The sequence below is a fragment of the Populus euphratica genome, unplaced genomic scaffold (assembly GCF_000495115.2).
Source record: "Populus euphratica unplaced genomic scaffold, PopEup_1.0 scaffold1.1, whole genome shotgun sequence".
Classification (NCBI taxonomy): domain Eukaryota; kingdom Viridiplantae; phylum Streptophyta; class Magnoliopsida; order Malpighiales; family Salicaceae; genus Populus; species Populus euphratica.
The window spans coordinates 643,597-668,864 of NW_011499845.1; the positions used below are offsets into that span (position 1 = coordinate 643,597).

The 25,268-nt window shown below is 35.8% G+C and overlaps 3 protein-coding genes and 1 pseudogene across 9 annotated transcripts in view; 1 reads left to right on the forward strand and 3 right to left on the reverse strand.

Moving 5' to 3' along the window:
* LOC105126509 (THO complex subunit 4B-like) overlaps positions 1 to 1,201 on the forward strand; it is a 2,669-nt gene extending 1,468 nt beyond the window's left edge. For 4 of the 5 annotated variants that reach the window (XM_011027655.1, XM_011027423.1, XM_011027500.1 and 1 more), the window contains one exon: positions 685 to 1,201. In XM_011027655.1, the coding sequence (XP_011025957.1) occupies positions 685 to 790 (106 nt within the window). In that variant the 3' untranslated portion in view covers positions 791 to 1,201. Of the gene's footprint in view, positions 1 to 266 lie in introns of all 5 variants that reach the window. The other variant, XR_842479.1, reaches the window with a different exon arrangement.
* Positions 1,202 to 2,688: 1,487 nt separating this feature from the next.
* LOC105126787 (uncharacterized) lies at positions 2,689 to 16,028 on the reverse strand. Its single transcript, XM_011027805.1, has 18 exons — positions 15,522 to 16,028; positions 14,425 to 14,504; positions 13,371 to 13,421; positions 12,209 to 12,676; positions 11,835 to 12,092; positions 11,419 to 11,484; positions 10,837 to 11,013; positions 9,760 to 9,811; positions 9,387 to 9,671; positions 9,096 to 9,206; positions 8,491 to 8,682; positions 8,104 to 8,379; positions 6,274 to 6,897; positions 5,249 to 5,760; positions 5,099 to 5,159; positions 4,933 to 5,001; positions 3,978 to 4,633; positions 2,689 to 3,189 (listed from the first exon to the last, which is right to left on the reverse strand). Exons 1-17 carry the CDS (start codon positions 15,735 to 15,737, stop codon positions 4,556 to 4,558), a joined length of 3,576 nt encoding a protein of 1,191 aa, XP_011026107.1. The 5' UTR covers positions 15,738 to 16,028; the 3' UTR covers positions 2,689 to 3,189; positions 3,978 to 4,555.
* A 1,907-nt stretch (positions 16,029 to 17,935) lies between these two features.
* LOC105127867 (uncharacterized) lies at positions 17,936 to 18,812 on the reverse strand (annotated as a pseudogene).
* A 1,071-nt stretch (positions 18,813 to 19,883) lies between these two features.
* On the reverse strand, positions 19,884 to 23,692 carry LOC105126867 (uncharacterized). 3 transcript variants are annotated; one of them, XM_011028074.1, is made up of 7 exons: positions 23,312 to 23,692; positions 22,892 to 23,113; positions 22,691 to 22,796; positions 21,214 to 21,565; positions 20,539 to 20,823; positions 20,286 to 20,452; positions 19,884 to 20,110 (listed from the first exon to the last, which is right to left on the reverse strand). In XM_011028074.1, the coding sequence occupies exons 1-6, from the start codon at positions 23,463 to 23,465 to the stop codon at positions 20,306 to 20,308; spliced, it is 1,266 nt and encodes a 421-aa protein (XP_011026376.1). In that variant the 5' UTR covers positions 23,466 to 23,692; the 3' UTR covers positions 19,884 to 20,110; positions 20,286 to 20,305. The 3 variants fall into 3 exon arrangements, with proteins under 3 accessions (XP_011026376.1, XP_011026305.1, XP_011026220.1); XM_011028003.1 differs by having other exon boundaries at positions 19,884 to 20,106; positions 20,282 to 20,452; XM_011027918.1 differs by having other exon boundaries at positions 19,920 to 20,452.
* Positions 23,693 to 25,268: the final 1,576 nt, after the last annotated feature.

Here is a 25,268-nt window from a genome sequence, read left to right on the forward strand (position 1 = left end):
TCTATATATATATATATATATATATATATATATATATATAAAGTTTGCTTTAAACTTTGTTATTCACTAGCATGGAATCACCTCAAAATGAATTATCTGTGTTGATAGATCCGATTGATTCAAGTGCTCCCTAACACGTACCCTGATTTCTTTTCCTGATCACTAGAGCACTGTACGGTTGCATATATAAGGTGTTCAGGTTGCTTCTTCTTGAAGAGAATCTGGGAATGTTTGATTGACTCGTTAAATTTTCTTTCTTCAACTAGGGAAGAAAAAAAGGTTTAAAAGTGCTAACCAGTGGCATGATGTAATTGCATCAGCAATATTTGCATGCATGCATGATGCAAAGGAGCAACATAACTCATGAAGTGGTTAGAATAACACCACATAGCATCTCACAGTGACTGGTAGGAAAGGGGAGAAAACTAATAAGGAATAAACTTCGCTCCAGGGTTTATAAGTATCCAATTTTGTTGTCGATGATATCACGCCTTGCATTTCTCTATTGGAAGTGGCCTTGGTTTTCAGGGGAATTTGCATCTTGGTGTTTCCCTTGGTATTTTAATGCACGTGATCTTTGAATTATGGAGTGGTATTCTTTAATCTTCTGTACATCTGCTATTATTGTTAGCAGTACAACACTTCTTGTCTCGATAAACAAATCTTCAATTTTTCACCGGACAGTGTTCAAGAAAGAATTGGTGCAAGGAGAAGGGGTTATGCAGCGGATTGGCCAGGGGCCACAGCCAGGGAGACACCATGTCGAGAAGCTTACTGCAGAAGCACTTGATTTTGACCTGGACAGGTACCACCTTGAAGCCATGAAATTAAAGTGATTTCACTGACTAGTCGAGGATATTACTGGCCATTTTGGGGCAGGAATAGGAACTTCGATATAAGCACGTCGCTTCATAGGATCATGGTATAACTAGGGACCCTTGGTTAATAGTTTCATTTAACATCAACATTTTGATTGGAATATGCGCTTTCGATAGTTGGTGCTTTATCATTTATGCTGCAGGATAAAAACCTTGAAATTACTGAACCCATTGTTCTGACTGTCAATATTTTACATTAAAATGGTTTTGTGAGAGACGTGAACCATTAAATTGTCACCTTTATGGTTCTTGTTACCTGTTCTTCCATATATTTATCTTAATGTGAACGGTGCGGCTCATTTTGCTGGGTTCGTTTCGCATTATTTTTTTGTAGTTTGAGAGTCGTTATCCCACGGCTTCTGTAGTTCAAAACACCTGTAAAGCCTCATTTTACATTGTAATGGAAACTCGGTGCATGATCATCAAATCCGTGGTGCAAAGGCGTTTCGAAGGAATGTCTATTTCGGTTCTGGTTCTGTTTGTTTGCGGTTGTTTTTTTTTTTAAATAAATTTAAGGAAAAATAAATTTATAAAAAGTATATTATTTTTTTATATTTGATAGTATTATGAAAAATAAACTGGAAAATACTTTCTAATGTTTGGTTATATTATGAAAAATAAACTAAAAAATAATTTATTAATGTTTTATTTTTTTCAAGTTTATTAAAATAATGAGGAATAAATCTTACAAATTAAAAAGTTGAATAATAATGGAATTGAAAAAAAATATAATTTTATAAATTATCTTAAATAAAATAAATAATAATCAAAATAATAAAGATCAAATCTAAAAAAAAAAGATGAAGAAATTAAAATAATAATAATTAACATTTCATAACGTATTTCAAATCAAATAAGTAACAATCAAAAGAATAAGTATCAAATTTGATAGATAAAACATTTTAATAAAAAAATAACATGAGAAAAGAAAATAACAATTATAAAAATGAGGACCAAAGTTAATATAAAAATTAAATTTTAAAAAATCATATTGAAAAATAAATATTCAAAACAAAATATATATAACAATCAAAAGTTTGAGGATCAAATTTGATATAATTAGTAAATAATAACATTTCTAAATTTTTCACAACTTCCGGAAAGTGTTTTCCGCTCAAATTTTTTAGGAAAACACTTTCCTGAAAATCAAGTCAAATTTTTCTTTAATTGAAAAATATTTTCTATTTACCAACTTTCCTAACAACAAACAAATATAAAAAAATTTGAAAAGTATTTTTCTAAAAATCACTTTTTAAAAAACAAACATAGCTAAAAAAAAATACTTTTCTGAAAATCAAGCCAAATTTTTCTTTGACTGAAAAATATTTTTTATTGACTAGAAAATATTTTCTATTGACTGAAAAATATTTTCTATTGACTGGAAAGTATTTTTTATTAATCAAAAACTATTTTTCATTAACTAATTTTTCTAATGATAAACAAACACTAAAAAATTTAAAAAATAACCTCATCGCTGGAGACACACAGGGTCATCCTCCCACAGGGACATGGAGCCAGAGGTCACTATATCTTGCCACCTATCATTAGTTTACAGAAACAATTCCTCCCCTGTAGAGATCCACTAATATGCAATTTTGCAGCTGCTTTGAAGTTGCGTATCAAGAAAAATGAAATTCTGTGCAAGTTCTACAACACTGCTGAAAATCAGATGGTGAAGGGAACCCTAATCAACCACGGAATAGACAGGTATAAATTACGTGTTCCGAGGTGTTATGAACTAGTTAGAGACATGGATTCTTGCATCAATCATGACCCATGTTTACACAAATGATATGGTGAACATAAGAAGAGCCGAGAACTGAATCTTTTTATTTAAATCAACTCGCACACCATAGACTCAGTAAAGGGCAACATTTCACAAAAGCCATTATACAAAAGATCACACCAGGTTTGAGGCGGCCCGCCATAAAGAGAAAAATTACATATTTACAACATAAAAAATCAGTAACACATGCAAAGAAACCCACTCTGGAGACGGTCCAAATCACAACATTTCCTAAACAATGCAGCTGGAGAGCTTTGTGATACAGGCCAGCCAGCACCTTCAGGTCCTGGTCACTGAGCATCCATAACCCAGGGCGTCTCTTCACAACAAAATTGATAAACCTCTTATGAGTTAAAAACGAACTAAGAATGTTGGCTGTTTAAAAAAAGAAGCCTGTATTTTTAATACTGCCTCGGGTACCCAAAAAAAAAAAGGCCCAGAGGAATCCTGATTCTGTACAAAGAGGAATTTAGACTTGATTTGAAGCTGCCTGAAAGCCTTCTCTAAATATTATGCACACAATTACTGCAACCACATAAAAGAATGCATTCGTTAGTGCAGGTACATGACAACATTAAAGCACAGAAGAATTTTTTCTCTTCAACTCAAATTCCATGACATGAAATATGCAAGTTCTATTGAAGTTGTCAAGCATCTATAATGATTTCCTTACAGGTTTGGACATACAAAAAAAGTCATTACTAAAGTTCCGTTTGGTATGACTTTTATCAATTGATTTAAGGTTTTTTTTTTTAAAAAAAATATTCATAGAAAAGTCATAAATATGCTAGCTAGAAATGACTATTGACTTGAATGAAAAATTTGTTATAAAATTAAGTCAGTTCTGATTTAATTAAATTTAACTTGTGGATTTTGACATGTACCACATCTTTTCTTCAAAAAGATTGTTCTTCAAAAAGATCTAATTTAAAGTCATTTTAATTTATTTTGTCACAAGTTACTTATAAAATCAACTTCTGAATTATAACTCAAAGTCAAAAGTCACTTTTAATAAGTCATGCCAAACAGGCTCTTGAGTTACTGTGCCACTGCCAAGCCGTGGTCTAGGAACTACAGAAATAGAGCTATCTTTCAGAATCTTTGCAGAGAGTGATCGCTTTAGCGCTCCTACCAACATGGTCTCAAGCCCTAAACAGATACAATTATATTTTGAAAATGGCCCTTCAATATGAACCTAAAAACAACTTATATGGTTTCATCACACGCAAAGACGAAGATGTGGTATTCAGAAGCACAATAAACAAGTGAAAAATACACAAATAGCGATAATAATTGAGGACTGAAGACAATACCTGATAATATTTTAAACCTCTGAACTCTGTTAGATTTTAGTGGCAAAAAAACCAAGTACCAGAACCATTGAACAGGGTTACTCCAAAAAGTTCCTGAACATCTTTTACTCTGGCCAATCTTTTAGTGCTTGCTGCATATATTTCAACTTGGTACACCAATCAAAAAATCCTTCAGTCTTTTCAATGCATGCTCATCTTAGGAGAATTGGTGCGACAATTGAAGACGCAGTTGATCTTGGACCCTATAAGGTCCACAGCGATTTCTCAGCTTTCATCTTGTATCCTGAGCCTTTTTTTCTTATTTCACTGTTACCCTGAGCCTTTTTTTTAATTTATTTCATTGGTATGTCAGGGAGGAGATCTGGAACCTTGTACTCCACTTTAATCAAATATTTTGCCCGGTTGAAGTATTTCCATATAACAGATACCAACCTGTGTTATTTCAAAAGACCAGGCATGATCTGATTATGGACCTTCAAGACTTTGTCAAATGTCCCCGGGTGAGTGAAAGATCACGTGTGACAAGAGTAAAGAACTTCAAACTACACAGCATTGCAGTGTCTATGAGAGTCACTATATTACAAGCCATCATTTGAGAGTTGAAGCAGGCCGCGCACCTGAAGGTACGGATTTTCCAACAGCTTCTCATTGTTGCTCTGCATAAAACAAAAGCAAGCACACAAGCGATGTTTGACCTCTGGTATTTCATGTTTAGAGTTACTGAAATACACCAGAACTAGACATGTTTGACCTCTGGTCATAATGAAACTTTATGACAGCTTGTAGATATTCTATGTCAGTACTTTAAACACGAAAATGGCCATACATTGCTCACTTCTCAGACATTATGACCAGAGACAAACATACCCAGTTCATTCTCTCGTATATCTTTTCCCAGACAATGAGCATACCATATTTAAGAATTGCATTATTTCAAGCACAAATAAAGCCTTACCTGCTGTGCTTTAAAGATGAGATTCTGAAGCATGTGCTTGTACTCATCAGGCTTTTCTGTCATCATTCTCTGAAAAATTCAGATTTGAAGGATTCAGCAAAATTCAACTTATAATTAGAAAAATAAATAATTAAAGTTTTCTAGTGAGAATAAGATAGCATCTTGCCTTTAAAAGAAAAGCTGAAGAGTAATACGCTACCCTTGAATCTGTATCATCTAAAAGTTCCCTGCCAGAAACAAAAAGCAAAAGGAGTTGGCATGACTTAAACAATGGCATGGCAAATCATTCCTAGGAAGTAGAGAAGAGAGGAATCACCTAAAAAACTCTTCTCCGCCAACTTCCTGGAAAGCAGAAGGATCTGCCGTGCATTTACCAATTAGAAGCAATAGAAGGGTTGCCCTGATATCCGATGCTGCACCAGGAAGATTTCCTCTTCCTTTGCTTACAACAGCAACCCCCAAAGCAATATTGTCCGTTGCTGCACCAGCTAGTTGAATAAGTGGCCAATAAAACAATGCAGCAGGAACACGTGCAACTAATTGCATAGGAACAATAGCCTGTCCTTGGAGAAGCATTGCTGCCATTGATGCTGTCTTGCATATCAGAGAAGTATTGATGCTGTAGCTAGATCTGGATCTGCTATCAGCTTCTTCCATGAATTCATTCCAGTGGAAGTCATTTAGTTGAGAGGTGCGATCGCATTTATCATTTTTCTTATTTTCATCCGCTCCACCACAAACTTTACCTTTTTGCATTCCTTCACCATTTGGGATTGCAGTTGCAGGGAGAACTTTCAGGCACAATTGAGAGAACAATATGTCACACATCTGCTTAGAAAACACCAATGGAACATGAGTTGGGGCAAATAAACCTTAAAGGAGAATTCCAATGCAATGCATATTATGAATTGAAAGATAAGAAAAGGTAGAAGCAAGCAATTCAATTCCTGAAACCATCCTTTAAAAGGAAAGAACATAGCTACTTCCCAGAGTGAAGTGCATACGCAAATAGAAAACATGTGCTATATTGCATCTTTTATTTTATTTGTTTATTTATTTTTCTGGATAATAAAACCAGTGCATCTTTCAACTTTTCAGAACCCCTTGAATGCAAGGGAAGATGCATCGAATTTCACTACTGCATTTATATTCAGACAATTTCAAATATTAATCTCCAGGACATTTAAGGCATGAAAAAATATTAGCAATGCCAACTATCTAGTCAAATTATTCTATGAGGAACAATGTGAATATAGATCTTTTTCATAGTAGGCATTGCCCCTAAATATCAGGAAGCTATTTGGGTTAGGCAATTGTTGTATTTGTTGACCAACAAATTACCTTCAAAATGTTGATACGATCTGTTTCATTTATTTGAGCAACCAAGGATAGAGCACAGCTCATAATATCTATCACAGCATTTGCGTTCTCGAGTCTGCTATCTGCATGCTCATGACTGGCATCACTGCTCCTTCGGTGTTGCATTTCGTTCTTGTCTAACAAAAATTTGCATCGCATGAGAAGTCTCTCTAGAACAAACAAGAATCCCCATCTGATGATATTATGTTTGGACTTCAAAAGACCACACATAAGCCAAATTGACATAGGAACATCTGACGAAACTGAAGAATCATGTACACCAGCATAGGCAATTTTACCCTGCAATTCTTTGACATTTAACCATACATTTACATTGCTTCCCTCAGTAATTTCAGCAATAAGCAAATCACCCAACCAGGTATAGCCATTCTGACGGTAAGCAATCCTTTCTGAGTGAAGAAGAGAATGCAAAGTGGCCCACGACAGTTTTTCTTTCACGCCGACACCATTTCTTGGAACTGCACTCTCTACGCTTTCCAGAAACTTGTAAGATTGGGTTGTTTCAATCAGATGAGAGAACTCTTTGTCCAAATGAGTAAAGGAACTAATTATTGCATTAAATTTCTCTGTTACATTCTCCAAGAGCTGTAAGGAACAGGTTAAATTCAGAAAGAAGCCAAATCGATAATAAAGAAACCATAATTAATCAGCAGTTCATGGAAAGATATGTTTGTGCCTATAAATTCTATGAACTGGTGCAACACATATCAGCAATTACATAAGAACACCGCCAAGATGAAATGAACAAGGATAAATGCTATGCAATTTAATGTGATAAGCATAAATTACAATGTACAAAACTGAAGATGTGTCACTGCCAAAAGCTAGGCAAACCAAATGCAGTTAAATGTGTGAACATAATGAGGTCAAATTTTGGCACCATCACATATAATGCTGTCCAAAAAAAATGAAATTTGGTTAAAACTGTCTTTCAAAAAGAGGTAGGTACATTTAGTCCAATCAAAACCTATTTCTAAATGCATGTGTTATACATGACAGGTTTTTGAAACAGAAGTCACTGTAGACATGCTACAGCTTCAGCTACAAAGAATAACCAGGAATTACGTAAGATATGAGTGAGAGTTGAGTAACCAACAGCTTAGCTAGAACTTCAATTTCAGGATTGCTGAGGTCTAAATTTGAATCGCCTGATTAGTTTTGGCTAGGCCTATAGGTTTTGACTGATGTTTCCCAATGCCTGGATGAAGCCCATGCACATCTCCAGCATGTAAATATGTATTAAGTCTTTACTAATCAGTAAATTATTTCTTGCCACATGAGGATAGAGATTGGTGTTTTATGTAATATGCTTGAACTTTGATTTAGGAACCCCTAAGAATTGAGTTGAAGATTTAGAAAGAGTGCATGCCATGATTAGCAGGGTTACTGGGAACTGAAGATATCAGCATAATATATATTATTGTTATCCTTATGGCACCTGGGAAAAAGGGCCTTCAAAAGACTACTGTTATCATCAGATCATTCAGACAACAGTAGGCATGGGTAATTGCAGACAAACATGGAAATGAAAATAAACATTTCTAGTCATCCAATTTGCAAAAAGAAGAAAAAAAAATCCAAAGCAAATAACTTCATGCTCAGAAATTGAATTTTCAAATATAAATGATAGAGACCACATGCGATTGCACATGCACAGAGTAAAAGATTTTGTGTATGTGCACGTGTGCTTGAGAGTAGTCCTCGGGTTTTGTGAAGAGTAAGCCTTCTGTGATTTCCTTATCAGAAACACAGAATGAAGACCTAGAGCAATTCATTCTACCTTCAGCTTACCATATTTAATCGTTCATTGTTGGGATATCTAGACAGTGCACCAGAAATTGATCTTCTCAGAAGTTCCCCAATGCCTTCCAAACCCAGCTTAACAGAACTGTAAAAGGCTTCAGGTGCATTTGCAAGAGTGAGGAGAGCTGCAATAGACTGAATCTCATCATCACTGAATTCAGATTCCCCAGCTGCTACGCAAGCTTCATTTATTTGATGCAACACATAGTCAAAAAGAATCAAGTACAGATTTCTCCTCTCTTCTCGTAAGTTAGCTAGAGAATACTGCAAAACATAACAAAAGATATGGGTAAAGATGTAATAGGGGGAACAGGGTTTATTACAATTATTGATGCCTATAGTTTATATCAAGCAATGAAAAAATGATTTTCATACCTCATGGAAAATAAATTCAATTCCCCCAATCAGGTCAAGCTCGTCTATGAGAAACACTGGGTTCATTGCGATGGTCATCATAGACCCATCAGAAACTTGATAAAACATATTCGTTAACATGCAAATGAGCTTACTATGAACCAATTCTGCCCAAGAATTCTTTCTGCTAGTCTCTATTAGGGCTCTAATCACCTGAAAATGGACACAAGAATGTATCAATCAAACTCCTGAAGATGTTTGCCTAAGCACAATATTAATCGGGAGTTCCAGACACTAACAGGACAACTATGTACTGTTGCCGCATGCCATACAAAGAGGAATTACATCAAACCATAAACTTCACTCAAAAAGTGAACCTAACAGCTTACGAAGTTTAGAAGACAAGAAAATACTCCACCCCCTAGTTTTTGCTGGTCAAAGCAGAGCAATAAGAGGAAGAATAAGGAATATGCACTTCCATGACAGTAGCATGTAGTACTAAAGTTTGAAGGAATCCTTCTGTGAAGTCAATATGCAATGGTTGCAACAAAAATAGACATACTTAAATGGAGAGAGTTTGACGGAGTTGCATTTTCATGATACTACTCTGAAGTAGTCAAGCTTACCCTTATGTCAAGGCCTTCTAATCTGTTTCTCAAGATTTTGCCTCTATCACAGACAAAATAAAGTAAACAGCTTAAAGCAGAAGCCCAAACAGATTCTTCCTTCTCCTCTGTCTGGAAAAACAAATTCAAGGCATCAGATAGTGAAGAGTTATACAAAACATCAACATGGGAAGTTGGAGTCAACAAATAAGGAATCCAAGACATTACCTCCTCATTATGTAAAGGTGAACAAAAATAAGTGGACATAAATTAACCAAAAAACTGCTTAAATGATGCCAAATGGAACCGTACCTGGACAAGAAGAAGAAGTATCTCATATAAAATATTTAAAATCCACGATTCAAAGTTTTTAATTGCTGATGAAGTTCCCAACTTGTTAACAGAATCTGCTTTTTGGTTCCCCTGTGTTGGAAGTTGTTCTTTATAGTCTAAAACTGATTCTTGTGAATACTCTTCTTCAATGGTAGAAGCATCATTGATCAACACAGGTTCCAACAAATGAGCATGAACCCCAAGGTTCAGAATTAAATCAAAGGCACGGACCCTACAAGCAGCTTTTGAAGAATTAAGCATTTCCTGAAAGGCAAACTCAAAGAAAAAATAAAATCAGAAGCTTCCACAATCTAATCATAATAACCAAATTGATATTTTATTGACACGGCACCTCAAGCATGGACAGAGCAAGAGGAGCAGCTGTCCCGGAGTCCATAACATACCTACAAACAAAATTTCCAGTGAACTTCTTTAAGCAGTTCATTATCATGACAAATTTCTTTCTTAAAGAAAACACATCAAATTGAACCCCTGGGAAAAATAAAGCAGTCTTCGAAAAATCCAAGCACATCTCAACCTGGCATCAGCGCAAGAAGGAATTCATGGTAGCTTTTTATGGAACATTTGCTTCTATTTGCCATGTTTCTTGGCTTAATAAAAGTTATGTTTTAAGTCAATTAAACTACAAGAAATGTTTGATCAAATTTAATTTTTTATAATTTGCCTTGATAGATATTTCCTGTAATTCATGGTACAAACTCAATCTCCAAAACTACAACAATGGATCAAGCACAGAAAAAACAATAGATGTTCATCTTAACTAAACATGAAGCAGGTTATTGGAAAAAATAAAATCGGTACCATTTACAATGCCAAATCATCCTGCTGAAGACCCAATTTGAAGATTAACTTATCCTCCAAAAAAGAACTATTATAATTCATAATTACGAAACACTTTTTATCAGAGACTCATTATTGAAACAATCCAATTCTAATATCACTGATCTTGATGATCCAAATTTTTTTCTGTTTCTAAGCCAGTCTAATGGCATTAACTTTCCATTAAGCACTCTACATGAACTCCAAATGAAGGTGACCCAACTGTATCATTTATTTTGACACAGGTGTACACCACTTTCCTTCCCAGCCACGCTGCATTCCACAGCAGTACATGTTCTAGCCTTCTAGGTAACTCAGTCCCCAGCATTGGATCACAAAAGCCACTAATATTTGATTATTTCCGAGGCAATTATAAAAACATGCAATCACCATGGCAAATTTGAAAAGCTCCCGGCCTTTTCATGTGGACAACAATCATATGATTATGATTATATAGCAGATGATTGCATTAGCTAATCATGTATAGAGCAAAAGTATGTATGTGTGTACAGATCGATAGCAAAAGATACAGTGTCTGGTTGAGAATTAAATATACAAGAAAAAGAAAACGATGCTAGTTAAAACTTACATGTCAATGACAAGTTTAATAAGAACACTCACAGCCACATCCATTGATGGCTTTCCGCTGTTATTATTTAATCTAGAAACGGTAAAATGATTGGCACTAGCAGAATATGTCTCTGAGCTAACTGCAGCAATAACCTCGCATACCTCAGCGGGGTTTAATCGCAGAGGTTGCTGTCCACTGAAACAATTAAAAATAAAATAATAAGAGAAAGGGAAGTGGTCAGATGAAATACCCTGAACTCACAACAGAAAAGGAACTGGGGTAATAAAACCCAAAACAAGAAAATGAAGCCACCAACAGAAAACAATTAGTTTAACAATTAGTTGTTTTCAAGTTTCGACTACAAAAGAGCATTATGCATTTGTGAAAAATGTACAACTGCATTTAACAGGGGCAAAGGTAAGGGGTGCATAAGATTAGAAACACCAAAAAGAAGAAAATGCTGATAAAGATTATGTCATAACAAGGAAAGTGATTCCAGTCACAAATAGATGACCATATAAAGTCAAAGTATAAAAAACCAAGACCACCTTTTCTAGATGTGAAGAGAATATTAGAACCATAGGATCTGTCATTTTGTACCTGTAGTGACGATACTGGAAGAGCCGTCGCGCACGTGGGCGAAACGTGCTCACAGGAGAATCCTCCCTGCAACAGGAATCAAAATGTTCAGGAGTTTAATCAACATTTTCAAACCAATGTGATGTTTATATCAAGGTCTACGCAGCTGTAAATAAATTTCAAGCAAGAGGTAGTGGAGCATCACTATGATCTAACTAAATGATGACCGACCACCTTCCTCTCCAAATGAGAACCCAAGTTACTTTACTATCACTCTTAACAACTAGGCAACATTTATCACGCAACTTTGCCATAGCACAAAAGTAAGTCACAAGTATATGTGATGGATTCGTTTACATGTAAGAGAAAATCTAATCTTAATTGGAACAAAATTCTCCAAGCTTGACAAAGCAAAAATTTTAGGAAGAAGAACATGCCAGATTTGGTGAGGTCCTGCTTTACTCCGCTTAGATGATGTTATTGTTCTCAAGTGGCGACGAGCTGAGGCTGAATTGGTAATTGTTGTGACTGATGAAGGCTGCAGCAGTTGATCAAGGGAAGGCATATCGGCTGTTCCAAAATATTTCCAAGGCTGGCCCTTCGTGTTATCTTCCATGTCTCCTACAACTAGAGCTGCAGCACCTAATTCTAGGAATTTGCATACACTCACATCATGGAGATCCACAGGACAATCACTGCATTATGAAATGAATACATTCAACCAATGCATAAAGCAACAGAATAGGAGACATCACCAAAGTTAAAAAGAAAAGATTTAACCTAGAAAACAGTGCATACAAAAGTTTGTTACCTCTCAGTTGATAGAAATGGTCGCCCAACCCAACGCCACTTCAAAACATCATCTGCAATGTAATCAAGATCCTCGGCCACCTCAACATTTTCAACATTTGATAAGTTTGGAGCAGGTGAAGTAGTAGGGTCATTCTTCTCTGAAGATTCTGAGCCACTTGAAGAGATTAAATGGGCATTTCTATCAAAGAAAGGTGACGGAGTTGGAGGTGGTTGGACAGATTGCTTTCGAATGTGAGTGTCTACAAGGGAACGCACATAATTTAATGACTTTACAAGAGCTTCAGAAGCATAAATATATACAGGTGGGGAAGGTGAGTAATTTGCAGATGCTGTTGATGAAACAGATTGCTGATTCAGAGATCCAGACCAAGTTGATGATGTTCGTTTTAAGCTGAAATCACACTCAGCAATTATGCTCACACAAAACCGATCAATCTGAAATAATGTCTCCTCATTAGGCTTATATCTGTGGCAAAAGAAAAAAATAATTATAAACTAATCATAGAATCTAACAGAGCTGACTACTTCATAAAAGGTCACATATCTGGCATAGAAAACACTTTTCTATTTAATGCAACCAGGATGAGACATGCATCCTGACCTTCATTCCAATTATTTATAGACAAAATAATTGAATAACAAAAATAAAAAATTCTTCTTCCAAAATTTAATAGAGTTGATTAGCATGCAGTTCAAGAGGCTTCGCTAGTCTGGCTAGCAGCCAATCAGATGTTTGTGGCATGAAAATCAATGAAAGGTGGACCCAAAACTCCACATGTTTGAATAAAGTCTAGGGCAGATGTGGGAAAGATGCTTTTCAATCATCCAAGAATTCTTTCTCCAATCCACTGACTGCATTTATCTCAGCTATGTCAAGCTCGCTCTTTAAAATCTGTCATCTGCCATCTTAGGATAGGCCAGGGAGTGCACTTATATTTTCAGGTTGATTTGATGCCAAAAATCCCATGAGCTTATGCACCACATAGCATAGAGCCCCTAATGTCTCCTTTCATTGTAACTAAAGTAATGGAGAAAAATCCCATAAGGAAGAACAAATCACCAGCAATGGCTCGCACATGAAAGACTGCATATTAAAGATGGACTGTCTGTTCTACATTCAAAAGCTAATAAGGAAACAACTTTGTGCAAGGCCAACGTACCGTAGAAGGTAACGCTTCAAATGTGTCACACATCTTCCAACTACTGCTGGACTGGTACAAATTAAAGCCGTGTCAGTGGTAAAATACTTAACATTAGAACAGGTACTATCCTACAAAATATTTTCAAAGCAAAAGAGATGAAATAAAAACAGAAAGTTTGCACAAGTAAGCAACCCATAGCTCATTTAGTAGGAAAACACAAACATGCATCCAACATCAGCAGCAGTACAACTAATCTGAGAACACATCCGTGACAGCCATTCTTTTTAGCCTTGTGTAGAGTTGAATATACCAAATTGAGGAAGTATCAGAGTCCTAACATATAGCAAATAAAATTTCCATAATATGGAAACTAGCAGTAGATGATGTGATTCGTAAATTCAGCAATATTCCAGAAATGATTGTTGATTTCAACCATTCACCGAGCAAAAGAGAAAAGTCTTAAATAGAACAGGTAAGTTGAAAATGATAATTATCAATTAGGGGTTCATCACATCAACTTGTTTCAGAGTGCTTCACTTGAAGAACAGAAGGATCGCGGCCTTATTTTAATTTTGGCATTTACAAGGACATGGACAGTCCAGTGTGTGAGGTTGTGACAACTCTGGGTGTTGAATCTATCATGCAGAGACTTGAGTTGCTTATCTTGAGTTTGTTTTTAGGCTGGATGTCTTACTTCTTGTGCTTTTTTCCCTGTATATCTTTTCTCTATTTATAGAAAACTAAGAATGACCAAAATCAAGATGGTTCAATGCAACAGGTGAGACCAACTTATATTTGAAAGCTTACTGTTCTCCCCCCTCTCCCTGTCCACAAGCTGCCATACCAATAATATTCTTGATATATGCACCTGATCATACCTTAAATATTTGAGCATACATGACAGCACATCAATTTCATTTCTTTCTCACACCATATTAACAATTCATGTTTCTCTAATTCCATCTAATGCATTAAAAGGGAATAGGTTCCATAGCAGTCGTTTCTATGTGCAAAGCAAAAGAAAATAAGTTGAGAATATACATCATGAAATAATAACAAACAACACATTTACCTGCGCTCCCTCTCTGCAATTGTATGTTCTAGAATTACACCATAGGCCAGATCAGTAGTTGTAGGGGCTGCCAGATAATCCTGCCATTTTTTCATTGAAGTAGTAAATTCAAACCAGTATCCCGTGCATTCAATTTTAATAGCAGAATGTCATTGTAATTTGTTTATTGGTGCGATATTGAACCTAATACTCCACGAAATCCAAACCCCCATTGATCACCTTGGCCTGACAGCCAAGTGTGATTAATTATTCTTATGAAGAGTGCCATGAGAGACAACACGAGGCAGAAGTGAACAGTGCTTTGAAAACCGAGATATGCATGTTAGCTGATGTCATTATTATATATCAAAGCATCTAAGGCTCCGCTTGGGCTTCAAAAACAATGATTAAATCAAAACAGTCACTAACAAATGATTCGATTACTATGGGTTCGTGATTCCCTTTCCTTTCTCTGATTCTTCATGGGATTTCAACATAGATAAGCCTACTGTGAAAATCTAATGCATTCAGGTTAGTCACAACCTACCAATAAATGCTTTTCACTAGATACAAAATAAAACATCCATCAACTGCCAGTGAATCAGATCCGTCTTTCACTAAAAGTTAATTAAAACTACAAAAAGCAATAAATTCAAGCAGCATCAGATTTCAAATACCACATGTGGCAATACTTTAGTAGAGCAGCAATCAAAAGCTTACAAATATGACAAAAGGTAAGACAAATGACGGCTTTTTTTTCATAAAGTCAATCGCACAACATTACTCAAATTAACTGCACACAGGGGGGGGGGGAAGGAAAGTAGATGCATTGAAATGCAACACGATTTTCTCTTAAGAATCTCAATTTGGTCATGAATACCATCCTTGGCTCCAAGAAAAATGTAAAGCAAACACAAATTGAAACCAAATTCCAATTTTCTCTCACTTGCCACTTAAGGAAGCAACACCTTTTCACTTATTAAGCCTAAAAAAATCCAAGTCCCTCATTTTAACACATAAATCTCGAATTAAGAGGTAAAAACAGTAAACTGAATTAGAAAAAAAAAACTCAAATTGAAATCAACAACTTCAAGATCCAATCAAAATCAAACACTTACAATAAGCGTTCTAGAAGCATCAGTCGATGTGACAGGGGAAATTCCGTGGTGAGAGGTGGCGACAGCAGCGGAGGATAAACAATCAGCCACGGCACGGCGGAGCGGCTCGGGCGGCTTCTTTAAAGAAGAAGATCTAAGCCTGGAAACAGCACCAAACTGGAGCTGTAGCCTGGCGCTACCAGGACTATTTCGTGAGGAACTGAACGTTGAAGACATTGGAATTGACGGAGATTGGGCACCAAGTCTCTAGGCAACTATCAAAAGAGGCTATAAATTAAATTAAAAAGAGCGAGTATTCTTCCGCCATCGTGAAGTAGTCATCTCCGCATTTGTCTCTGCAGTGAGTGAGTCGGTGGGTGGGTGAATGGAGAGGGGAAAAGAGAGATGGAGAATGGAACCGGAGAGAGGAGGGGTTGGATTTATTTATTTATTTTTAATAATAATCTGGAAAGGAAATTCGTTGGCGATGTATCTTAGTAGCTGTATGAGTATGCGTGGTTTTATGAGATGGTATGCATTATTAGCTGGACACCGCTACATGAAAACTTTTTAAGTGGGCCGCTGAGAAGAGTAAAAAAAAAATACTTTTTCGAATTAATTTCTGTTCGATTGATGAGGAGATAGTAAATATAATTATGGGTAATTAAGAATCCACTCTCTTTATTATATAAAAAAAAATAAAGAGGAGTAGATGGAAAATAGATGAACCTGTTTTTTTTTAATTTTAAACTTCAATTTGTCGGTATAAAATTCAAAGTAGTACTTAATTCTGGACTCATTTATATTAAAAATAAATGTTTTAAAAAATATTTTATATATTTTTAAATAAAATATAGTTTAAAAAGTAATTTTATCACAATATAAATACTATTTTACTAAAAAAGAATGGTAAGAGTTATTTAAAGTTTTTTTTTAATAATTTACGAGAAAAGGGAGTTTCTTTGTGAATCCGAAGATGCCAAATCTAATGGCTACATAATAGGCATATAAGTGAGACTGGGAGAGCATATTATTCTAGTCAATTCTTCTATTTTTTAATCGTTTGACAAAGAATATCTTATTTCGAGAGAAAAAAAAGATATCTTATTATCACTAGCAGACACCATTTTGGGTTGTTGAACCACGGGTTGTAGCGGGTGTTGAATAATTGACTGGAAGCTCTCGTGTTTCTCTATTTGGTGAAGTAAAATACCCTCTCCTGAGTTGACCAGTAATGTGTTGACAAATAATAAGATGTTATTTGTTTTTGTATTTAAAAAAAAAAAAATTCCACTTCAAATTAACATTTTGTAATATTATTAAATTATTTCAATACACTAATATTTAAAATAATTTTAAAAAAATAACCATAATTATACTTCTAATCACCCTCCAAGCATCTGCTTGTTTACTGAAATCTCCTGTGAAAAAATTCGTAGACGGACCTAATTTTATCATGCTTTTGCTGTCCATCAGGCTCCATCCGTCTCTCTTTCAACGGTAAGGATTTTCTTTTTACTGTAAATTTCTTTGTGTGCTTTTCAAGAAAATTATTTTTTTATTTTTTAATAATATTTTATTTGTTAATATTAAAAATAATTTTTAAAAATAATTTTAATATATTTTCAAATAAAAATTGTTTTTAAAAATAATTATTATTAAAATTATAAATTCAACACAGTTATAATATCTTTCCAAAGTATTTTTAAAATTTTAAAATTTTAAAAACATCGGTCCAGCCTTGTTCCTGTTACAATACATCTTCATGTCATGCCACCAACACATTTCACATAATCTCCGTGAAAGAAGCACCAGCGATGTGTACAACATGTAAAACATGTAAAGAAATCGCCATACATGGCAAATCTCCATATTATTTCCATAACAATCAAAAAGCATTAATCACAATTTTAATCCATTTTTAATTTTAAAATATAATTTATATTATTTTTTATTATATTTATTCTTTATTAAATAAATAAAAATAATAAATTTCAAACCCATAATCACTTAATCATTAAACTTTAATAATATAATAAAAAAAATTAAATTCAATAATTTAAATTATTAAATAAAATTTTAATATAAAATTTATTATTATTATTTAAACACAACTGTACATGAAACATTTCAGATTTTCAATTATTATTTCCCATAATATTGACTATTAGAGGACGCTAATTACAATTACAATTTTGATCTATTTCCCTTCCCGTTCTCCTTCTCAACAGTCTCATCAAACCCAACTCATCCAAAACCTCGCCCATAACAGCCATCGATACTTATGCGATACACCTGACCATCACACTTACTCTTAAATATTTTCACTGTATCTAAAGGTGTCATAAATATTATATTTTAAAATATTTTTTATTTAAAAATATATTTAAAAAATTATTTTTTTAATATCAATACAATTAAAATACATTAAAAAAATTAACAAAAAATAAGTTTAACCTCATGTCAGACACCCCTTCCTCGCCTAACCCAACCGCGGCCTCCACAGTCTCCTCCGCAATTCCAACAACCATATCCACAGTCCTTTTCTCCGCCGTCAACTTCTCTGTCTTCAACACCACATCCCTCCTCGCCTTCACGTCCCCAAATTTACACTCCAGCAACGCCATAAACCAAGCAGGCACCACAAGCCCAATATCCAACTCACTCATATACAAAAACCCTCTATCTCTCCTCATAATCACGACACAAAGCATAGACCATCCCCCTCTGCCGACGCGTGTCCCGTGATAGCTGCAATCGTTGGCATGGGAAGAGAAATGTGATCGGATACGAGACCACGCAATTTTGATGACATCATCCTGTAGCGAGATAGGGTGATGGATTGGGATGTTGTGGATCGGGCCCACGAAAGATCTCAGCCATTGGAGAAGAATTTGCCGTGTGCGGTGGTGATCAAAACGGAGGAAGGGGAGGTGGGTTCGGAGGGGAGGCGGATGCGGCTGAGTGCTGATCGGACTGAGTCGAGGAGTGTTGGCCTGTTGGGTTTAGCCTGTGCTCATCGTTGCCGGTTGATGTCCGGATGTAGACGTTGCCTCGTTTTTCCAGCGTACACATTTTTATTGATTTTGAGGATTGGAGTCTGTTTCTTCTTTTCTGTAAAAGACATTGTGGTTATAGAGAATCAAACTAGGCAGCAAGCAAAGAAAGACAGGAAGAACTGCAGATCAGAGCACATTAATGTCCTCGTCGTTAGTGATAGCGTGTAATTCGTCTCCCTTATCTTGGTTTTTATTGCTGAATAAATTTTATATTATTCCATAATTAACTTAAATACGAGATAAATAGATAGATACGAGGGGAAAAAAAAAGAATTACTACTGGGAGTTACATGTGTTAATAAAATCAAATTTCTCCTTTCCACTCGTATAAACAAAATAATGTAGGTTATTTTTAGTGGAGCTTGGACTAAGGGGTTTGGGGTTTGTTCCCATAATCTCAACTTTGAGTCGTGGCTGCTAAAATGATAATTATTAAAGATTTATATAATTGTTAATTTTAAGATTTATAAAATTAATTAAGATAAATACAAGCTAGCTGTGATATTTAAATTAATAAAAAAATATTATTACGTAAAATACAATGGTTAATGTTAAGATACGATGGCCTCCTCCTCCAAATCAGCCACAAGTACTGTTCAAACTACGATAAGAAAAGCTAAAATTCCCAGAAAAATGACATGGTAAAGCCTACATGGATGATTCTTGCCTCTTAACACCAAAAGCAACAAACAGAGAGAGTTATCAAGCTATTGAAAGCAAACACAAACACACACGAAGTCTGATTCCTCCAAAATCTTTCTTTTCTTTGTGCTGTGGTTGAAAGCAAAACACAAAGTGGGACCTCAAGAACTCAACTGCTGGCATATTTCCAAAAAGAATAGACCGATATCGGGGGCTGGAGAAGCATTCTGCAATATACGTTGACCCTCATCACCATGAACTCCAATTTTGGCCAAGAAATCAAAGCTTGGTTACCTACACGAAGATTATGAATGCGGCCACCCTCACTGAAGAACACAGATGTCACCAGTTAGGATAAAACAAGGATGAGCTGGAGAGGTAGCACCGAAAGGGCACGCACGGCTTCCTTCTTGTCAGTTTCCAGCACTACTGATCTGAAGCCTAAAAACCCCATGCCAAAGGCAGACCAGCGCAGGCTCTGAAATTCAGCTAAAATGATGGTTGCAGCTCCAAGAGAGCCCAAAAAACGTGGTAACCAATCACCAATTGATCATGAAAAGGACCACCCGTTACAGCTCTTCCCGGGTTATCCAACGACCTCTCAACGGCAAATTTGTTGGCCTAAACGTCTTTCATATTGAGTGCATCTTACCTTTGCGGATCTTTGTTGCATCACGAAAGGTAAAGTACAAAACCTTACAAGATTTCTACCACTACGTACCAGCCCTCCTCCTAGTTTTTTTTTAAAAAAAAATTACTGAGGAAAGAGTTTATTAGATAATTTACACTTTCATTACAAAGGGATCGCCTCGTGCATCTTCTAAAGGTGCCATGGATGCTTATTTGACTACGTTGTAGAGGATGATGGAAATGAAACACTGAATATTAATAGCCAGCTGGAAACGAATGATTACAACAAGAAGCCTGGTTATATATAGAGAATATATTATCTTGCTGCATGACCTCAATGATCGGTTTGGTTCATGATCGGAAAATAAGGACAGCATTGCAGCGCGGAGCTGTCCACCTAGAAAGATGGGTACACATGTGATGCGAGAAGGCAAAACCAATTTCATCATCAATGCTGTTTTCCAGTGGATCATTCTACCAGCCCATTAATGTTCTTCTAATTCTGTCCACTATTTGATTTCTGGCTTGACCACTTGATAACGGAATGTCGCAATTTTCATCCAAGAGGAACCTGTAGACTTCCCACTGGCGATCTTGAGTTGAGTGCCTTCCAATTTCGGCCTGCAAATTAACAATGAAGAGAACTTACTCGTACATAGCGGATGATAGAAGCCGAATTGGGAGAAATGCGGATATTGAACTCTTACCGAAAAAATGCATATTCCCAACTTTTTCAGAGATAAAGTAACATCATAAAATACACGAGGTCTTCCCTTGCCACATAACTCAACAGGGTTAGCTACTAAGAGTTCAGTATCTGGGCCTCTGTTGGTGATGATCACTCGTAATGGATGAAGCATCTCCTCCTTCAATCGAGAACATGTATTGGCCAGAAGTTTAGGATCCACAATCTTCTTCCCATCTGTTTGCCGAATTAATAGATCCATGTTACGGTATCCTTTTATGCTAGATGAGAATCTACCATAAGCTACCTACATTAGAAACAAAACAGCCATGTATTGTTAAAATACACATTGCAATCAACCATTTAGTGCCAAAAAAAGATGCAAAAAAGCAACAAGTGGCACTGCTGTGAAACTTAATGGGATAGATTCTATAGCATTAATGGAACAATAGCATGCTATGTACATTATTTCCAGAGACATCAGAGAAAAGTAAGGAAAATAGTCCAGCAAAAGGTTTGAAAGGAGAAGAGTCGCGAGAGGGACAATGCTCGTACTAACATGATTTCTCAGTCTGTAAGCATCTTAAATGGGAAGGTGATATTTTGTGCAACTTGATCCATTTCAAGATGGTCAGGATCAATAACATAGCAGACAAATTAAGAAGAGTTGTTCTAATTAATCTCATGACCACTGTACCTGGATATTTAAGTCCTTTGAAGTTCTCAAGATGTCATAAAATAGACCTTTTTGATCAACACATTGTATTTGAAGCAATGTATGAGCTGGGCTCAAAAGATTATCCACTGTAACGATGGCCTTCTTTGGTGGTGTTATAGCTGTCACAAGTGCTTGCGTGCAGGATTCCTTTTCTGACAGCTCACAGCTAAACAATTCTTCTGCAACTGCCATTGGGAGGGAAGAGAAAGTCCGCTGATTTTCACATTCAGGACCGGCCAACTGAAGTTCACAGCTGATACAATACTCTTTGAATACATCACACAAATATCTACATGTGTTATCTCGCCTTTCTTTCGTGTGTAAGAGCTCCCTGGAAAAAGACTACCAAATATCAATTGTGAATTGACATTTTTCTATTTTATTTTCTTTTTTGACAGATCAACTTCGAACTGATATATAACCAGATAAATATAAGAACAGATTTTGTCCAATTATGATATGTGCTTCCTGGAACTACTCGTCATAATCAAAGAAACAAACCGCCCAAGACCTTGGCTCAGACAGTATTAGAAAGCAGTGCTGGAGGGGACCAACACCTACTCATGCTCGAATAGAAGACGATTTTAAAAACATAGTAGCAGGAGCAAGTCAACTTCAAAACTTTACAAGAAACATGCCATGTGATCAACAATATAAAAAAAAAGGTTTCTAAGTAGTTTAATTTTCTGAAATATGCTTCCGATTATCATGGCGAAAGGCTTATGATCTACTATAAGGTTTTGGCCCAGCGCTAATTTTTTCCATGTGGTAGATTTCTCTGGCCAGGTTAACAATTACTCTTTCATACCCTCTATTATGCCACAGCCATATATCTACAATACTTCAATAAGAAATTAGGCAACTAAGGATTGTTGATAATAAGTTTCATATTTTATCGCATGCCTTTCTATAGATATATAATGCTTTCCTGCTCCGAGGACAGTCATCGATCTCGGTTATTGGAGTGAGTTACAAATTTGCAGCAAAAGCTATGTAACATGTGGTCATCCCTGGGGACTAGCTGGTGATGAGCCACTTGTGGAATAACGGTGAAGAAATAGGGACCCCTTGAGCACGATTTGAATCCAAAAAATTAAGCAAGTGTCGAGCACATCTGGAACCCAAACATAACATTGCTGTTCCTTTATGAAGACAAGCACGTTTTTGACAATTACTTTATAACCCCAGGCAATTGTCAATGTCGGGATGAAACAGTATATTGTCAAGAAAGCCGTATTTGACAAGCAAAAACTACGAGAATTTTCAATGATTTCAAACGAAGAAACAGTTTCAGGTGAACTTCTAAAGCCATTAATCGCTTCGTCATCAATAGGTAGCCAGCAAACATCATCGGAAGGTGCATTGAACACATTGTAGTGACATTTATTGTAGTTAGGTTCCATATATTCAATATAAGCAAATTCAACAGAAAAAACAATAAAAAGGGAAAATTCACCTGCCATCTGTAATGAAGAACAAGTCCACGACTTTCTCGTCTGGTGTTGTCATCACTTTTAGTCTTTGAATTGTAAATTCAAGCTCCGTTATAACTTCGGTGATATCTACACAGGTAAAAAGCACGAGCCATGTTATTTTCATTCCTTGAATTAAACAGCAAAACAAAGTACATCAAGCCTGCCATCATCTTCGTAGTTACCATGCAATAATCCTTTCCTGTCAACACAACAAAACTTCAACAGATATACAGAAGGAGCAGCCGTGGAACCATTCAATTTGTGATCGTAATAAAGTGGAGCCAGACATGGAGGAGACACAATCAACAGCCGGTTTTTCAAGCTATCCCAATCAAGTCTTAGCGAGTTTGAACGTTGAACCACCCAGAATACTATGTAACACCACTTTCCATCCGTTTGAAAATCTGCCATCGTCAAAAGAAAAGGAGAGAGAGAGATATTCCATCATTTAGAATCATTGAATATCCTACGAAATTCAAGAAAGATTATAACCGTGGAGCTTATTCATCTACTATAATTCACTCCCGTAAATAACAATCCAAAAAAGAAAAGAAGGGCCAAATTTTGCTAGGAATTAAAACATGGCCACGAAATGCAAGTACCTGCGCGAGTAATGTGTAGCCCAAACTCGAGAATTATTCTGCAGAGATCGCATCCAAGGCCAGACTTGTCAGGGCAATTGACGGTAACGACGGTGGGGTCATTGGAACCGCTACCTAGCTGGATCAAAACGACATCATCAGCTGGAATCCCCATGATTGCGAGACTCCAGGAGATAATTAAAAGAAAAGCGCAAGGAAAATGTGAAGATGTGAAAGGTTTTGGTCTTTGGGTGTGTTGTAGGGTTAATGAGAGAAATTTGTGGAGGTTCAGGTGAGTGTTTGTTTGTTGATTGCTGGGGTGGGGAAGGAAAGAGCTGAGGGGACGGTTAAGTTATAACTGGCACAGGGACGAGACTAGAAGCATGTGCTTTTTTCTTTCCATTCCTTGATTTTACAAGCGAGGGTTTTTTTTCCTTTTCTTTTCTTTTTTTGCTGTTGTTGGGTAAGAAGGGCCCACGGATGGGGTTGTGTCCATGTCAGGGAGTTATGTGGGCGCATGCCCTTTTGGCATTTTGTATCAAAAGGGTGTCTTCGTAACTGTGCTTTTTGTATGGTTGTGTTTGCCTCGGCGTATTTTTCTTTCCTTTCTTTTCTTTTCCCTGTTTTCTCCTTTTGTTACCATATTTTCATGGTGAGAAATTCGGTATGGTGTTTCCACGAGTAAAGTTTACATCTTGATGGTGTAAATAGTAACAGTACTGCCTTAAATACCATGTTTAACATGGACTCAGTAATTATTTTTTTAATAATTTTTATTTAAAAATATATTAAAATAATATATTTTTATTATTTTAAAAAATATATTTTTGATATTAACATGTGAAAAAAATTAAAATACACTAAAAAAATTAATTTAAATAAAAAAATTATATTCTAGAAAAATTATATTTTGAATGTAATGTTAAATATTTTTTAAAAGTGACATTTTAACGGTCTAATTTCAAGAGATTTGTTAATATTATTTAACTAGAAACATGTTTGTTATGATATTTATGCAGCGTGACTCGCATAAAAATATTAATTTTATATTTTTTTTAATAGGATTGTCGCGTGACGCATCTCACAAATAAATATATTTTTAATATCTAAAATTATAATTATTTACTAAGTATTTGTAACATATGGTTAAGCAAAATTTCTAGTGACATGTTTTTGTTAGGACTCAAGTTTGCTGATTATTGTGTTTACTTGTGACAGTCTCGTTCTCTCATGGCAACTTGATAGAAACTACAATAAAGTCTAACTTAAATGTTATTTACCTGGGGGGTAGAAAATATTGACATGTTGTCATCCACAATTCGAGTTTTAGAGACAAAATATTGTTCGCCGTATAAAGTATAAAGTTGTCTAGGATGTATTTATTTTTGCTTTTGCTTTTGTATGAGCTATGAGGTACAACTTTCCACGATAAAAAAATACATGAGCACAAACAATAAATTTTTTTTTATTGTTGTTTTTTATTTATTGTGGTGGGGACGATGATAAACCATTGTAATTTTGCATGTTTAAATGACAAGAATGTCCTTCAAAACATGGGATCTTGAAATCAACTTTGAAGAAATTCTGGAGCTTTCCTCTGTTTCATCTTTCGGTTTCTGCCCATCATACCGATGTAGATTGAAAATGAGCCTTCCAAACACATCCTCATCATGAAGAGAGGGCAACAGAAGACAAGTTTGGAAAGAAAGACAAACTTGACTCAATCACGAGTCACGCCTTCAGCACAGACACAAGCCCATCCCCGTCCATTACAGCAGTCCGTCGAGCTGACGTGGGCAGTTGCTGGATTCCACCCGAAACAAACTACACGTGACAACAGCACACATTCAAACGATGAGGGGACAGCTAGACATTTTCATGTCGTCTAATTTACTTGTATATTTCGTGTTAACAAAATGATATGTGCAACAGACCCTTCACCAGGCAACCACGACATGCACCATGTTCGTAGATTATG

Excerpts from the sequence above, each read along its gene's own strand:
- LOC105126867 (XM_011028074.1), bottom strand. The coding sequence starts at position 23,465 with ATGGGGATTCCAGCTGATGATGTCGTTTTGATCCAGCTAGGTAGCGGT. Across the intron at positions 23,114-23,311 it reads GCTACACATTACTCGCGCAG|ATTTTCAAACGGATGGAAAG; the intron begins GTACTTGCATTT and ends TGACGATGGCAG. Across the intron at positions 20,453-20,538 it reads TGGGAATATGCATTTTTTCG|GCCGAAATTGGAAGGCACTC; the intron begins GTAAGAGTTCAA and ends GTTAATTTGCAG.
- LOC105126787 (XM_011027805.1), bottom strand. The coding sequence starts at position 15,737 with ATGTCTTCAACGTTCAGTTCCTCACGAAATAGTCCTGGTAGCGCCAGG. Across the intron at positions 8,683-9,095 it reads TAGAAGGCCTTGACATAAGG|GTGATTAGAGCCCTAATAGA; the intron begins GTAAGCTTGACT and ends GTCCATTTTCAG. Across the intron at positions 8,380-8,490 it reads TTGAATTTATTTTCCATGAG|TATTCTCTAGCTAACTTACG; the intron begins GTATGAAAATCA and ends TATGTTTTGCAG.